This window comes from Phyllostomus hastatus, unplaced genomic scaffold, assembly GCF_019186645.2.
Source record: "Phyllostomus hastatus isolate PE091 unplaced genomic scaffold, TTU_PhHast_1.1 phas_contig_209, whole genome shotgun sequence".
In the NCBI taxonomy this organism is placed as follows: Eukaryota; Metazoa; Chordata; class Mammalia; order Chiroptera; family Phyllostomidae; genus Phyllostomus; species Phyllostomus hastatus.
This window is the reverse complement of record NW_025333735.1, coordinates 11,462,661-11,480,217: the sequence shown is the minus strand read 5'-3', so window position 1 is coordinate 11,480,217 and position 17,557 is coordinate 11,462,661. Positions and strand designations below refer to the sequence as shown.

The 17,557-nt window shown below is 35.1% G+C and overlaps 1 protein-coding gene across 1 annotated transcript in view; it reads left to right on the top strand.

Moving 5' to 3' along the window:
- Positions 1–16,316, top strand: part of ACADM (acyl-CoA dehydrogenase medium chain) — a 35,100-nt gene extending 18,784 nt beyond the window's left edge. Inside the window, exons 7-12 of the mRNA XM_045835548.1 lie at positions 1,588–1,718; positions 5,996–6,104; positions 9,534–9,674; positions 10,791–10,886; positions 14,054–14,302; positions 15,366–16,316. Coding sequence (XP_045691504.1) covers positions 1,588–1,718; positions 5,996–6,104; positions 9,534–9,674; positions 10,791–10,886; positions 14,054–14,302; positions 15,366–15,437 — 798 coding nt within the window. The 3' untranslated portion in view covers positions 15,438–16,316. The remainder of the gene's footprint in view (positions 1–1,587; positions 1,719–5,995; positions 6,105–9,533; positions 9,675–10,790; positions 10,887–14,053; positions 14,303–15,365) is intronic.
- Positions 16,317–17,557: the final 1,241 nt, after the last annotated feature.

Genomic DNA, 17,557 nt, shown 5'->3' with positions numbered 1-17,557 from the left:
CCCTGAGAGATAGTGAATAATTATTATTATGCTCCCTTAATTCGGTCACTTATACTTTTGTAATGATAAACTATCTAAAATGTAAATGTCATTCTCTTGCATTTATAAAAATATTCACTGTTTCCAATTTATCAATGGCATTTGTACCTTTTGCAGTTTCTGAACCCATTTTAGAATCTGACGTCTTCAGAAAAGTGCATATACTCCTCATTTTTCCACATTAGGGCATTCTGTACTCTCCTGAAGCCCATGTACTCAATTCCTTAAGATTCCATGTCACAATTACAATTGTCCCATAAACTTTTTTGAATGCACAGACTATACTTTCCTTAGCATGGCATATACCTCAGTCTCCATGACCAAGTCCCTTTCTGCCTCTTTTCATGGCTTTCAGTTTCACACTTTACTTTCTGAACTGCTAGTAGTTCCCCGTTACAACTACTGCTTCATTCTTTTATGCCTTTGATCTTCTTGCCTTACTTATTTGTACTTCAGGATATAGCTCTTCCAGTGAGTTTTACTTATTTCTCTTCCTTTTCACCTAACTGACCACACTCATGACCTCCCATCCACCTACAGGTCTATATAATCATTTTTAAGGTCCCTGTGTACCCTGTTACTTTAGAATTAAAACTGACTGTTAAGGTTTCTCTCTTCTTTGGATTCTAAGTACTTTAAGGGCAAAGGACTGTCTTTGGGCCTTGTATCCACAGGACCTGTCACTCAGTAAACTTCAATGAACTTCAGCTACCCAGTGCTTTTCTTCCTCTGCCCCCTTTTTCTATTCCAGCTTATCTTTTTTCACTCCTCTGTTTAACAGCCTTAAGAGACTCCCCTCTTTCTACCAGATAAAATTATAACTTCTGTGTGTTATATAAAGGTTTCTTTATCATCTGCTTTCTTTCCAGACTTGTTTCCTACCATTCCCTTACATGCACAGAATTACCATGTTATAGAACTCAGGTACTTTTGTATTCCAAACATTGGGTAACCCTGCTTCTTATCTTGGTATCATTGCATATGTTGTTACTTCTTCCTGAAATACACATTTCTTCTTTTCCCTATCCCCAAAGAATTCCTTTTCCTTTATGAAATTCTAAGCATCGCTTCTGGGAAGCTTTTTCTGACACCCTAAAGCTAAGCTAGTTTCTTAAGCCTATTGTATATGACTTTAATAGATACATGATTACAATATACCAGTCATCCCCACTGTTACAGTGTGAAAATCTTGAAGACAGGATGTCTTTTATCTGTGGTTTTTCCATCTAGTCTATAACCTGGTACATGGTATAAACTACTTATTAGGTATTTGAATGAGTAAGTACACGTGAAATTGAATTTAACTGGGTTGAAGAGATCTAACATTCTAATTTTTGGTATGGTTTACTGGTATCCTATACCAAGCTTAAATTATATATTAAATAATTTTACATTTAGTGGTTTATTTGATTCTCCAAGGACATTTTATTTTTAGGCATTGTAAAATATTTAAAGTACTGACTTAAAAAATAAAATACACTCCGTATTCTATGTTCAGAGTTTAATACTTAGCATTTAGATATTTTCTCTTGTTTCCATATATTCCAGGCCTACTGTGTAACAGAACCTGGAACAGGCTCTGATGTAGCCGGTATAAAGACCAAAGCAGAAAAGAAAGGAGATGAGTATATTATTAACGGTCAGAAGATGTGGATAACCAATGGAGGAAAAGCTAATTGGTATGTTGTTTAAAACATCTCTGTATATTGTTTTGTAATTATTTTACATTCAGAATCTCCCCTCTGTTCTTTCCTTTATTATGAAACCATCAGTATTAAGATAAGTTTTATTCATAGAACTTACAGAAGTTCCATAAAAGATTATAAGTAGTTCAGTGATTTTCAAAAACTATTTTTAAGCCTTGAACTATGTCTTCAAGTTAACTCTCAAAAGTTAAATTTATAAAATAAAACAGAAATACCTGCTCTGGCTGTATCTGATTAGGAAAGCTAGAACTTCATCCATCTGCCCTACACCAGCACCTTCTGGGGACCGCTCTCCTGGGACTGAGGAAGGAAGAAAACCATTGAGAGCAAATTTCTCTGATTCCAAGCAATATGTAATGGCAGTTTTAAAACTCAGGTTATCTTAGAGAAGACATAATTCTACTTTTATGAAATCTAAAATGTCCAAATGTATAGGTCCAAAAATACTGACATGAAGCTCAACAGAGGATCAAAAATCACTTGTATAAATCTAAAATGTTGAAGGAAAACATATTTGATAGTATTATTTGTGGGGGAAAAAGATGAAAGTTTATTTAATAAGTCATTATAGGTTTAGTAGGAATCAACAGTATGATGTATCTGCCTTTAAAAAACTAATGTAATTTCTTGCTAAAACACAATAATAGAAGGATAGCATCAGCAAGAAGGGGAAAATGGTAACAGTTCTGGGCAACACACTTTAAGATACACACTGGCAAAATGGAATGAATTCAGAATCAAGAGTCCTACTTTAGGAGGAGCCTATAAAACATGTCCTATGAAGAGTAAAGGAATTAGGTTTGGTTAGTTTGGAAGAATCCTGAAAATTTTTAAATAATGTCACACATTATTTAGAAAGCAGTCTGTTGCACATTATTTAGAAAGAAAAGCAGTCTCGTACACGTGTTCAAGAAGCCAGTTTAGCATTAATGGGTGAAAGTTAGAAAAACACAGAATTCAGCTCAACATAAGGACAAGCCTTCCAACAATAGTGCTGTCCAGTGTCTGTATTTATCTGTAAACAGTATGAGTCAATATATCTGTGTACTCTGAAGGGCAGTTTTCTGGCAAGTAAAGCGTTATTTCTGGGAATGAGGTTACCAGAGTGTCATTTGTTTTTGCTTTAAACATGTCTATCAATCCCTTGGAGGTATCTATTAATTATGGATATCATTATCTTTATGTGATTATAATATTAGCAAGTAATTAAACTATTGAAATGTAACAAGTTGAGAGAAATCTAACCATGCAATTAGAAGTGTTCATAATTTTTAAGAACTCATGTAGTAAGACAAATTAGGTAATGCATGAAACTAAAACCAGTTTTTACTATATTTGATATTAGCCAAAAGGCCAAGAAGTGATAAAAATCAATTTTTACTGTGTATTACTATTATCAAGTAAAACTATAGAGTGAATGGTAGTTTATTAGTTTTATTTATTTTTTTAAATATATTTTATTGATTATGCTATTACAGTTGTCTCATTTTCCCCCCTTTATTCCCTTCTGCCCTGCATTCCCCCTCCCACCCACATTCCCCTTCCTTAGTTCATGTCCATGGATTGTACATATAAGTTCTTTGGCTTCTCCATTTCTATACTAATCTTAACCTTCCCCTGTCTATTTCCTACCTACCATTTATGCTACTTATTCTCTGTATCTGTTCCTCCTCTCTCCCCTTCCCACACCCCACTGTTAACCTTCCATGTGATCTCCAGTTCTGTGATTCTGTTCCTGTTCTAGTTGTTTGCTTAGTTTGTCTACATTTTTGGGTTTTTTTTTTTTAAGGCTTGGTTGTTAATAGCTATGAGTCTGTTGTCATTCTACCGTTCATATCTTTGATCTTCTTTTTCTTAGATAAGTCCCTTTAACATTTCCTGTAATAAGGGCTGGTGAACTCCTTTAACTTGACCTTATCTGGGAAGCACTTTATCTGCCCTTCCATTCTAAATGATAGCTTTGCTGGATAGAGTAATCTTGGATGTAGATTCTTGCCTTTCATGACTTGGAATACTTCTTTCCAGCCCCTCCTTTCTTGCCTGCAAGGTTTCTTTTGAGAAATCAACAGTCTTATGGGTACTCCTTTGTAGGTAACTGTCTCCTTTTGCTGCTTTTAAGATTCTCTCCTTATCTTTAATCTTGGCTAATGTAATTATGATGTGCCTTGGTGTGTTCCTCCTTGGGTCCAACTTCTTTGGGACTCTCTGAGCTTCCTGGTCTTCCTGAAAGTCTATTTCCTTTGCCAGATTGGGGAAGTTCTCTTTCATTATGTTTTCAAGTAAGTTTTCAAGTTCTTGCTCTTCTTCTTCTGGCACCCCTATGATTTGGATGTTGGAACATTTAAAGATATCTTGGAGTATCCTAAGTTTCTCCTTATTTTTTTGAATTCTTGTTTCTTCATTCTGTTCTGGTTGAATGTTTCTTCTTCCTTCTGCTCCACACTGTTGATTTGAGTCCCCGTTTCCTTCTTGTCATTGTTGATTCCCTGTACATTTTCCTTTATTTCACTTTTCATAGCCTTCACTTCTTCCTCTATTTTGTAACCATCCTCAACCATTTCTGTGCGCATCCTGATTACCAGTGTTTGAACTCTGCAACGGATAGGTTGTCTATCTCTTCATCACTTAGTTGTGTTTTTTCTGGAGCTTTGATCTGTTCTTTCATTGGGCCATTTTTTTTTTTTTCTGTCTCAGTGCACCTGTTACGTAGTAAGGGCTGGAGCCTTAGGTATTCATCAGGGCAGGGCAACCCAAGTCACTTTATCGTGACACTGTACGTGGGGGAGGGGTCTGACAGGAAACAGTGCCACTTGCTCAGCTCTCAGTCAGCTTTCAGTCACTTCCCCCACTACCCACAAGCAAATTGGGCCCTTCTGGTGCTGACTCCTCGGTGGGTGGGTTTGTGTGCATTCTAGGACCCTGTGGGTCTCTCCAACGAACTCTCCTGTGAGGCTGGGAATCTCTCCCACTGCTACCTCACCCCCCACAGGTTTTTATAGCCAGAGGTTTTGCCACTTTCCCTACACTGGAACCCTGGGTTGCTTGGTATCTTGCTCCCCAGTTGTTCCTCCTGGTTTATCTGTACATGAATGTGGGACCTCCCATTTCGCAAGCCACCGCCTCACCCAGTCCGCCTTGCCCGCCACAGCTGCTGCCTTTTTGCAAGTCCTCTCCACCCGGCTGCTCGTCTCCATGACTCCTACCGGTCTGGATGAATGTTTCTTCTTTAACTTCTTGGTTGTTGGACTTCCATACAGTTCAGTTTTCTGGCAGTTCTGGTTATTTTTTGTTTTTAAATTTGTTGTTGTCCCTCTTTTGGTTGTGCGAGGAGGCACAGTATGTCTACCTACACCTCTATCTTGGCCGGAAGTTAGTTTATTAGTTTTAAACATAGAAAATAAATGTGTTGTTTAAGGAATTTTTAGAAAATTCCTCCTATGAGGATATTTAGAACATGGGTCACATGGATATTTGGATGTTTTGCCTTTTCCTCATATTTCATTTTAACATCTTTCTGGGATAAATTCTTTTAGAGGGAAAACTGCAAATATGTATAATAATTTAGCTATATCAACAATACTAACTGCTGCATAAAGAGGACAGTAGTCAGAACATAAGGGTCTCTAACTCATATTGTTTCTTTTCACAGGCAACCCTACCTGCTGTCCTTTTCCATATTGCTTGTCCCTTAAAGAAATGACTTAGTTTGGGGAAAGGAAAAGTGTCAGTTTCAACATACACATACTTTTCTTTTTATATTACATTACCTTGATGTAAGGAATTTTTACTTGCAACTTGTATACTAAAAGAAGTTAAACACCATGTAATTAAGAAGCAGACTTTCCCTGGCCCAGTGGTTCAGTTGGTTGGAGCATTGTTCTGTACAATGAAAGGTTGCAGGTTCGATTCCCAGTCAAGGTACATACCAGGGTTGCAGGTTGGATCCCTGGTCAGGGAGTGTACGGAAGGTAGCTGATTGATGTTTCCCTCTCTCTAAAGTCAATGAATATATCCTCGGGTAAAGATTTAAAAATAAAAAAAGATGTAGACCTGACCTGAAATACTAGTTTTGCCACATCATAAATATGTAACTTGGCTTTTGCAAGTTTTAAACCTCTGATTCTTCATTTCCTCATCTGGAAATAGGGGATAATAATATTGGAATCCTTGGAAAGATGAACTGAGAATAACAGTCACCATACATTGTCTGCTGATACCATTATCTTTATTGTGTTTTATGTATATATTAGGTATTTTTTATTGGCTCGTTCTGCCCCGGATCCTAAGACTCCTGCTAGTAAAGCTTTTACTGGATTTATTGTGGAAGCAGACACTCCAGGAATACAGATTGGAAGAAAGGTAAGGTATATATTTATCAGTGGTTAAGGCCTCAATTATTATTTGAACCAAAAATTTTAAAATTATCATTTCAGTTTCCTTTACTGAAAACATTTTATTAAGTTGACATAAAAATAAAGCTGTGTTTTGATGCTATCAGGTGAACTCATCTATATATTTCCAGAGGTTTTAAGGTGAGAATAATCATTGCAAGTCATTATTTGAAAGAGTGGCCATTCATGGTGCCAGTCTGTGTAAATGCTTATAACAGTTGTGAGGAATAATGAAGCAGAAATCAAACTTATTTATAGGACCTGCCCAATAATGGAGTTTTAGGTATTTCAGAAGATTGTCCCACTCTTTTTACTTCCTGACAGTAACCTTTCAGATAGGATAAGTGGCATTTATGCCTATTTTATGGATTAAAACACTGACATAAATTGATTACCCACGCCAGACAACACTGAGATAAAAAATCTGTGCCTGAGAAAAGTATGGAAATGTTAAAGAACCTTGAATGTGAGAAGGCAATAAAGTATTTAAGTAAGAAAAGGTATTTTAACATAGATGAAAGGTGTTGTAATCTGAATGTGCAGAGATAATTTAGCAGTAGCATTTCAAGAAGACTAAAAAGAAAAGTTTACATTTAATAAATCAAAGAAGGAAAGAAATGAAGTCCATAAAGTAAACCTCGTGAGAGCTAAGGAAGCATGATTTAAGAGTATAACTGAGAAGAGAAAGAGGAGAGTCAGTTTTACAACAGTAAAAAACTTTTTGCAAATGAAGGTATGGCAGAGAAAACTATAAATGACCCAATGATGTTGAATTAGTAAAGGTTACACGAATATATTATTTTCCTCCTAAATGGGGAAAGGTACAGATTATCTGGTCAGATATTAGACTAAGGGTGGCATTACCTGAACTGGAAAGGCTAACATTTGAATTGACCCAGTTACATAAACTTCTAAACCAGTAATGTCTATTTGTGTAATCCTATTTTAAAAGCCATCAGAATCTCTTTGTTGTACCCATGCCTCTTTAAAATAGAAGCATTTTGCTAGATTTCATGAGAGGAATAATTTCTTTTATAGGATATAGAATATGAAAGGTAGAAAATAATGTCTACATTATTTCAGTCTGTATACTGAATATTACAACTGAGATCCAAATGAAATGATTTACTCAGAATTACATATTTAGAGGCAGAGTTGAGATCAATACTAAGGTGTCTTAGTAACTTACTCAATGCCGTTTCTGACACTATATTTTATATTTTGTCTTAACAGTAGATATAAAGGTAGATTGTACTTTACAAATAAGAGTATAATGAGATTGTTACATATAACAAATTATAAGTACTAAGAATGGTTGTGCTTCTCCTAAGCAATTGGTTTGTTTTATTTATATTTTATCCATGTTTCTTTTTTAGGGATGACTGCTAGAAAATTTAGGGCCAAAGTTACGGCCATCTCTAAAAAGTATAAAGGGCTTAACAGTTTATACTTTTTAAAGTAGTAAACCCTCTTCCAATTTTATCTTGCTATATCTAGTCTCATTTTCTTTTTTTTTTTCCTCAATTTTTTCATTAAAAAAATCTCTAATTCAATAAATATTTATTATTGAGTTAATACTATATGGTAGGTACTATTTTAGGTATCAGGGAAATTGTATGGATCAGAACAGACATAAATCCCTGTGCTTGGGAAGCTTCCTTTCTCATGAGAGAGACATAATTACATTGTATATAATTAAACTTCCTTATATTTTTTGAAGTATCGGACATTTTATAAATTTGTGAAATTTGATGAGTTTCAAAATGGTTTGTGTTTTAGAAATTATATGGCTTGAAATGAGTCCAGGAAGCTTTTTGGTTTTAAATGTTCTGGTGTTTGAGGTGATTCTGGAAAATAGCGTAAACAGTGTTTTCTTAAACAATTTTCTCAGTATATCTGAGTGAAGGTCTAAAGTAGTCGAGTTTATCAACTCTTAAAGACAAAATAAAGAGTAGTTGATTTATTTTTCTATCAAATATATATTATTGTCACCATTTCTTCAAGCCTGGAAGCAGACCATTAATATTAAAGCAAGCAAATTAAAGAATTTGTTTACAGCTCTGTGTTCCCCTAGCCCATACTTCTCATGCTGCTTATTAAAAACAAGGTTAATTTTATTCTGTAAGAAGAGTCATGATGTCTGCAACTTATTCTCAAATAATTCAAATAATGCTAATAGTTATTCATACACATACCTCCAACACAGAAATAAAGCAAATGTGGCAAAACGTTGAAAATTGGTGAGTGTAGATAAAAGGTATATACTACTACTACAACTCTTCTGTTGGTTTGAATATTTTCAAGACAAAAGTTGAGGGAATGTAGCTACTTCGGCAGTTTCTTATAAAGTTAAATGTGTACTTACAACAGACCCAGCATTCCTAGGTATTCATCCAGAGAAATGAAAACAAAGACCCATACATGAATGCTTATAGCAGCTTAACTTATAATTGATAAAAACTGGGGGTAGGGGGTGTTCATTAACAAATGAATGGATAATGGATATATGGTACATCCAATATAGTGGAATATTACTCAGCAGTAAAAGAAAAGGTTTACTGACCAACAGCAACATGAATGAATCTCAAAAGCACTATGAAAAGTGGAAAGTCAGACACAGAAGGCTGACCTTATCATTCTACTTGTGTGACATTCCGGAATAGAAAAAACTATATGGAGAGAAATCAGATCAGTGGTTGCTTGGAGCTGGGAACACAGTAAACAAAATGACTGAAAGGGGGTACAAGAGAACTTCTGGGAGTGCTGAAATACTCTGTGTCTTGACTGTGATGGTGATGACACATAAACATAAGAAATGTATGTGCAGACACATGAATTTTTCTATGTGGTAAGTTCTACCTCAATCTAATTTTAAGAAACAGTTGAAAGAAAACAGAAATTCAACTTTTAACTAGTATATTACTCTGCTAGCTCTATTAGTGAAGCTAAAATTAAATGTCCTAAGTCAGTTTGCTAAATGCTTTTTAGCAGTAAAAAGGGAAAGAAAAGAGACTTCAAACATATAATGAAATTTGTAGGTACATGTAATATATACATATAAACCTTTACATGAAACATTGTTTTGAACTAGGGGTTGACAATTTTTTTGTAATGGTACAGATCGTAAATACTTTAGATTTTGAGGGTAATATATATAGGGCTCTGTCACAACTACTCAATTCTGTCATTGCAGTAAGAAAGTAGCCATAAATAGTATGTAAACAAATAGGTGTGATTATATTCCAATAAAGTTTACTTTACAAAGTAGGCATTTACAGGCCATAGGTGGTTAACCCTTGTTTTAGACAATTGCAGAAAGTCATAAAATAGTAGTTACAGCAAAAATTCATGCTAGCTTATAAGATGTTCCTTTAATGTGTATTGTTTTTTCTACTAGGAATTAAATATGGGCCAGCGATGCTCAGATACAAGAGGAATTACCTTTGAAGATGTGAAAGTGCCTAAAGAAAATGTTTTAATTGGTGAGGGGGCTGGTTTCAAAATTGCAATGGGAGCTTTTGATAAAACCAGACCTCCAGTAAGTAATATGACTTGATAATTTTTATATGATCTCTTATGCATTACATTGAGTAGTTTTATTTTTAACATTGTAAACTTGGCATGTATTTATTTTTTAATATCTGCTTTATAATTTTATATTTTAGAATTATTCAGTTCTTTTGCTGCCTGTTACAGAAATTATTTTAGCAAATACAAAAGTACTGCAATTGCTGCTAGATTTACAGAGGCAGTTTATACTAAGTTTAATCATTCCTGCTGATATGCACAAGGGAGAACCAAAAAAACCCAGAATTATCTTCTAGAAAGCAGGCCTCTTGTAGTATAGGCTTCTCCAGCTAGGTGAGTGTTCTAGGAACCCATCTGTATCAGTGTACCAACTGGCATTGTTGTGAGAGGCTTCATTTGGCTTCAGTGAAATTTTTTTGAAGATTTTTTCAAAGCATTTGCACATTTCATGATGGGTGATTTATGAGCACACTCACACCATGCTGAGTGTTTAGCAGTTTTTGACCCAAAACGACATGACCCCCATGCCACGCTCTCCCCCATTCACCCCATCTTGCCCGGAGCAACATTTTTTGTTTGTTTCTCCTGAGGAAAAAAGTCCTTAAAAGGCAACATTGTGCCCACGTGGAAGAGGTGAAACAAAAAAGGGTGAAGGCATTAAAAAGCATCAAAAACTGTCAAATTCAAAACTTAGCAATGGGAAAAAATGTCTTGATAGGTGTATTGCATCAAATGGAGAGTACTTTGAAGGTGACTGAAGTTTAAATGTAAGAATAAATACACAATATTTTATAAATTCCATTTTTAGGGTTTCCCCCTCATATTCATTTTTTTTCACTCATTAGGGATATTTTCCCTGGAAAGCTTTCTTTTGTTAAACTGAAGAATGATTTATCTCTAGCAATGATCCTATACCTCACAAGTGTCTTCCATTAATCTTAAATTCATAAATATATAAATTTAAATGCTGGTTTCCCTCCTCACTCCACCCCTAGTCTCTTGTTGCCTTAAACTATAGGTTACCTCTCTGTATAATCCTTAATTTAGAATCTTAGCCAAATAGCCATTATACTGTGTGTTTTAAAGTGAGCATGAACTTTTGCTTTGTAAAATGTTACAACGCTAGGTAGCAGCTGGTGCTGTGGGACTAGCACAAAGAGCTTTGGATGAAGCTACCAAGTATGCCCTGGACAGGAAGACTTTTGGAAAGCTGCTTGTTGAGGTAATTTTAATATTGTGCTTGCTTTGTTCAAATGCAGATACATTCATTTTCATCTAAATATTTGAGAATTATTTTCTAAGTACAAACTGTTTCTGCTTCGGTAGCAAGAAGGTAATGTGATCTATCAGGATGACTTTCACAAGTAGATTCTCTTTAGACTGCCATTAATTATTGTCAGCTGCGGGGAATTGTGTTAAAAGAAAAAAGAACAGCCAATATTTCCTGAGTGCCTGTTGTATACCCGACACTGCGCTACACATTTTACAGTCTACTTCTCCTAGTACTATGCTTGTTTTGGTAGTATTATAATCTCCATTTAACATTGGGAAACTGAGGCTGAGAATGTTTATATAATTTGTCCAAGATCACACAATTTTTTATTAAATATTTTATTTATTTTTAGAGAGGGGAAGTGAGGGAGAAAGAGGGAGAGAAACATCAATGTGTAGTTGTCCCATGCATACCCCACACTGGGGACCCCGTCTGCAACCCAGGCCTGTTCCCTAGACTGGGAATCGAACCAGTGACCCTTTGGTTCTCAGGCTGACACTCAGTCCACTGAACTACACCAGCCAGGGCCAAGATCACACAATTTATACATCACAGATTCAGGACTCCAGTTCATGCTCTTAATCCATGTTACTTTTCATGTCTTCTTGATTAGCGTATAATTGTAGTACTAAAGAGTCTTGTCTTCCATGAATTTCCAGAGAAATGTTTAAGTCTTATCTCTTCAAGTATTGAAGAGATATATTATTTATATTGTCTCCTGTAACTCTCTGTAGGTTGTACACTGAACACCCCTTATTTTTGTCCCCATGTGTCAGTGGTTCTCAAACTGACGAAAGATCAATTTGTTTTTAATTTCTGATCGTGACCATTATTTTTGTAAATATAAGAATGTCACAACAATATCAAGTTGTTATAAAGGTTTCTAAATGTTTGCTATCACTTTCTATACCATGAACCAGTAACAGTTTATGGTCTGGTTCACAGATCAAATTTGGATTCATACTGCTCTATGATTATTAAATCTCAGTAGTTTCATTATTTATCTTTCTATACTATATTCTAGATAATTTTTCCAGACAGTTTTCCAGTTCTCTGATCCTGTGCCTAATCTGCTACTTAATCTTATCTGTTGAATTATTTAATGACTTTTTTATTTACAGAAGGTATATTCAGCCCTTTTTCAGTTTCACTCTTTTTATGGTGTCCTGGTTTTTTAACACAGCTTCTCTTTCTCTTGTCTCCTTAATTACATAAAAATACTTCCTTTATAGTCACTTTGAGATTTTCTTCTGTTGTCTCCAAATTCTTAGAATATTAGTCTTTGGGTCTGTTGCATCTTCTACTCTCTGTTATGGCCAGTTATTTTCTACCCACTCCCCATGCCTTCCTCTACATCCACCCACCCCCTCCACAGTCACCACAGTGCTGTCCATTGTCCGTGTGTTCTCTCCCTTAATCTCTGCTTGTAAATTTATCTGCAGCAGGTAATGTCTTCAGTGCATTGTGGTAGCATCTCAGAGATTGACTTTTATACTTTTTTGTACCTTTATCAGGTACCCCAGAGATTTCACCATTTCTAGAGTTGGTTTTCTTTTTTTTTTTTTTTGCATTAATTTTCTCCACTTAGGAATCTTGACCCACAGAGGCTGTACACAGTGATTCCACTGTTTAAGAGATTTATTTATGTTTTTGAGCCTTTCAGGCAGAGTCCTGGGCAAGAGTTAAGCTTTGTGGCCTTCCTGCCCTCATGAACAGAAACTTTTAGTTCTCCCTTTGGAAAGAAGCTCTTTTCCTAGGTGCTTCTTCTTTGCATTCAGGGAATCTCAATTTTAACCCCTTACCTTCATGCTTGCATCCAAGTCTCCTGTTCTTGTGTGTTCATTAAAACTCCAGCTACTTTCCCATTGAACCCAAATCTCAGTCTGATTTTTTTTCCTTCTTTGTGCCATTCCTTCTCAATTAGGATTTAAATTCCTTCTTGGAAGTACCTGGGGATTTATTTCTTTCCTTAAGCTCTTTTTTTAAAAAATCAAGCACTTCGTGTCCAAAAATACAGTTTACATTAGCTCATTCATATTGCTGGAACTGCATAAATACAGATTGGTAAAATATACATTATTATTAGTTTAGCTTACTCTTGAATAGATAACGACTGCAAATACTAGTCAGTGCAGATACGTCATCATTTACAGGTCTTCATTCCTATAGGACTTCTTTTAATGTATCTTATTTTCAAGCATATATCCCATTCTGTGTTTATTGTAATTTATATGATACAGTATAAGTAAAATTAACTAATAAAACTTATCTATAGTCCCATTGTTCAGAGATAATTACAGTGGATATTTTGCTCTATATTCTCTTTCTCCATAAATATATTTTTCCAAATCTGTAACTGTACTATGTATTTGAATTTTGCAGTTATCAATATGTGATGAACATATATCCATCCTGTCATATATCTTGGCCATATAACTCATACAATTCCATGAATTGTATCTCTTACTATCTCTTAGTGAAAGTATCCACCTATGTCTCCTATTTGATTATGGATCTCTAGAAGATAAGAGGCATCTTTTGTTTGTCCTTGTCATGGCACTCGCTTTCCCCTGACAACATCTGATACTATTATTCTCTATATGTAGCAATTAAAAAAAAAAAAAACCCTAGTAGAGTCTCAAAGGATATATATAGTTTTTGTAGTATTCATGCTAAAAGTGCATAACTTCATTTTGATCCTAAGAGAGCATCAGACAAACCCAAATTAGTACAACCCACAAAAATAATCAGTACTCTTTAAAAATGTCAAGTTCATGAAAGACAAGGCAGGACTGAGGAATTGTAACAGACTGGGGAAGATTAAGAAGAAATGACAATTAAACTCAGAATTATATTTGGGATCCTTGAAAGGAAAAAATGACATGAGTAGAAAGCTTGGCTGAATTTGAATGAAGTTTATAGTTAAGTTGATAATACAGTACCAGTGTTAATATCCTATTCTTGGTACGTATACTGTGATTTTGTAATATGTTAAAATTGGAGGAAACAGAGTATAACTTTTTCAGTCTAAGATTAGTTTAAAAGTTTAAAAACTTTAGGAGAAACCTTTTAAATTAGTCAATAATATTCTTAAACTTTTTTCTTTTTAATTGTAGCACCAAGCAGTATCATTTTTGCTGGCTGAAATGGCAATGAAAGTTGAACTAGCTAGACTAAGTTACCAGAGAGCTGCTTGGGAGGTTGATGCTGGCCGCTCAAATACCTATTATGCATCTATTGCAAAGGCATTTGCTGGAGATACTGCAAATCAGGTAGCTACTGATGCTGTGCAGATTTTTGGAGGCGCTGGATTTAATTCAGAATATCCTGTGGAAAAACTAATGAGGGATGCCAAGATCTATCAGGTAACATTAAAAATAATTGTTTTTTTGTTTGTTTTTTAGGAAACCAGGTGTCTATAGATGACAGTAGATTGTGATCGTTTAGTGCAGGGGTGTCAAACTCATTTTCACTGGGGGCCACTTACTTAAGCCTCACAATTGCCTTCAAAGGGCCAAAATAATTTTAGGATTGTATAAATGTAACTATTCCTGACTGTTAAGGAGTTGAAATTACATTACTACACATTCTTTGCATCTAGCTTAAGTAAGTATAACCCATGTTCTTAATTATCTCATCCCTTGCTTCCTTCTCCAGAACTATTTGAGAAATCCAGTCATTTGAATTCTAGTAGTAGAATCTTAGAATGCTAGAGTGAGAAGGAAATTTAGACATAGTACAGCCTCTCAATTTAGACATGAAAAAAGTGAGGGCCAGAATCTGTGCTGTATCCAAAGGTACAGGTTTATCTGGTGATACTATCCCTCTTCTGCAGCCTATAATTATTATAATTATTACAATTATGAACCATTTAACTTTTCTCTGCCATCTGAGAGATGAACTAACAAGTTTCTAGGATTAAAAGTTCAAATTGGAAGTGAGGGTTGGCTACTAGGAAGTGAACAAAACCAAATCTTTCCAGCATCATTTTCTTTAGCAACTCTGTTCCTTAGGCAGCAAGAGAAAAAATCAGATGTAAGAGTAGGAATAGAAAATGACTAACGGTAACAACTGGCTAAAAACAGTTCAGAACAATTCAGAAAAAAACAGTTAGCAATGTCAAACTTTAGATTTCCCATATTAAATATTAATGTGGGGAATATTTTCCCATTTTTTGAAATATCAATATTTGATTTTTCAAGACTCCTCCAAAGTTTTGGTAAATCACTTTTTATAATAGTTTAAAATCTTTACAGAATTATATATTTTCATGGGTGTCACAGTCAGGTTTTGAATCAATATACTATATATGGTTTAGTTCAGTTGGGTGTTACAGTAGAGCTTACAGTACTTTCCAAAATATTGAGTAAATTGAAGTATTTGTGTACTGAAGATATTTAACCTACTTGTGTATTTTTTTCCTTGCAGATTTATGAAGGTACAGCACAAATTCAAAGGCTTATTATAGCTCGTGAACACATTGGCAAGTACAAAAATTAACAGGATCACTATAGAGCCCTGGGTGGTGTGGCTCAGTTGATTGGAGCTTTGTTCAGTACACCAAAAGGTCCTGGATTCGATCCCTGATTGAGGCATGTTCGGGAGTCAACTGATCAATGCCTCTGTCTCTCTCTCCCCCTCCCTCCCTTTTTTCTCCCTCTGTTTCCCTCCCTAACCATCTCTCTCTGTCTCTCTCCTTCCTCTCTAAGTAATAAAATTCTCCTTCAAAAAAATTGCTTGGGGAAAAATTACTATAGAAACATGATTAATAGAACATAATCCACTATTTAAGCTACAGAAAAAAGAAAGGGTTTCAAGCTTTTTCCCAGTGAAAATCTCAAAATAAGTGCTCTTAAGTAAACATGTACAACTGATTCTAATAGTAATTTTACCTTTTTTAACTTTATGACTTGCCTTTCCTCAAATAGATTTGGTTTCATTAAAATTATGTGTTGTTCTTAGTACCACTGTACTTGAATTATATTAACCTTGAAAAATACATTTGTTTCGTTATTTCAACCTTTTAAAATTAAAGTAGCAGAAGTTCCTTGGAATGTCAATATTTTCCCAATGACAGAAACATGGGTTCATAAAAGTATTCAGGATGTTTTAAAATTTACATTGAGAAAACATTGTAGGATATGATCCCATCAAATAACTTGCCAGTGACTTTCTAGACTTAATGATATTGTAGTAGAGTAGTTCATTTTGCTACAATTTGGAAAGTATTTGTTTTCAGTTTGTATAGTAATAGTAAAAAAATTCAATGTTTATATTCTCTCATTATACAACCAGAAGTTACTTGAAAATCTGTTTAATTCTAAGCCCACGTTTCACTTACCTTATTTAAAATCAATCAATAAAATTTGCTTTAAATTATTTTTATATGACTTTATTGGTCTGTGGGTAGCCTTTGGTCTCTTGTACACGATCTCACTTCATCTGCATACATTCTGAAAAGAAACTTAAAAGTTTTCAGTACTTATTAGTGTCTGTATACTTTCCAGGAAGTATTTTAATTACTGTAATAGTGGATACCTAATTTATATACTATGATAGGAAAAAAGCCATATTTTTATTTTGAACTACATAAAGTTACCTGCCCATTTTTCATGAAATTATATTATGAGATACCTCAGAAAATACAAATCCAAAATAATGTAGGAATCAACATCTGTGGCCCTGACTGGTGTGGCTCAGTTGGTCGGGCATTGTCCTGAAAAGGGAAAAGTTGCTGGTTCTATTCCACGTCAGGGCACGTACCCGGGTTGCGGGTTTGGTCCCCAGTCAGGACATGATACAAGAGGCAACTGATTGGTGTTTCTCATGTCAATATTTCTCTCCCTCTTTCTCCTTTCCTTCCTCTCTCTCTTTCCCTAAATAAATAAATAAAATCTAAAAAAAGAAAACCCCAGCATGTTAAACATAATCATTAGTTGTGTACATCTGGGAATTGATGCTTCTCTTTTTTAAAGATTTTATTTATTTATTTTTAGAGACGGGAAGGGAGGGAGAATGAGAGAAACATCAGTGTGTGGCTGCTTCTCACGTGGCCCCCACTGGGGACCTGGCCCACAACCCAGGCATGTACCCTGACTGGGGATTGAACTGGCGACTCTCTGGTTTGCAGCCTGTACTCAATCCACTGAGCTGCACCAGCCAGGGCTGAATTGATGGTTCTTGAAACAGGCATTGTTTTATAAAAGATTCGATCAGTTTATGGCAATTTTAATGGATGTTTAAGGAATTTGCCAGTGTCATCAATTTGCATAATGGGAGAAGAGATTATTCCAAAATTCCTCTGATTAAAAAAAAAAAAAGAAAAAGTAAAGGTTGTTTATATGGTCCCCAGAATGACATCCATTAATATGAATATGTTACCCATTATCAAGTAGTACAAAAGGTCTTTGGAGATTAAAGATTAAGTTCTACAGGCAACGGTGTTTTTCTTCATTGAATTTATTAGGGTGACCCTGGTTAACAAAATTTTACAGGTTTCAGATGCACAATTCCATAACATCTCATCTGTATACTGTATTGTGTGTTCACCACCCCAAGTTGTCTTCCATCATATATATTCCCCCTATACCCTCCTCTACTTCCCCCACTCTCCCCCTCAC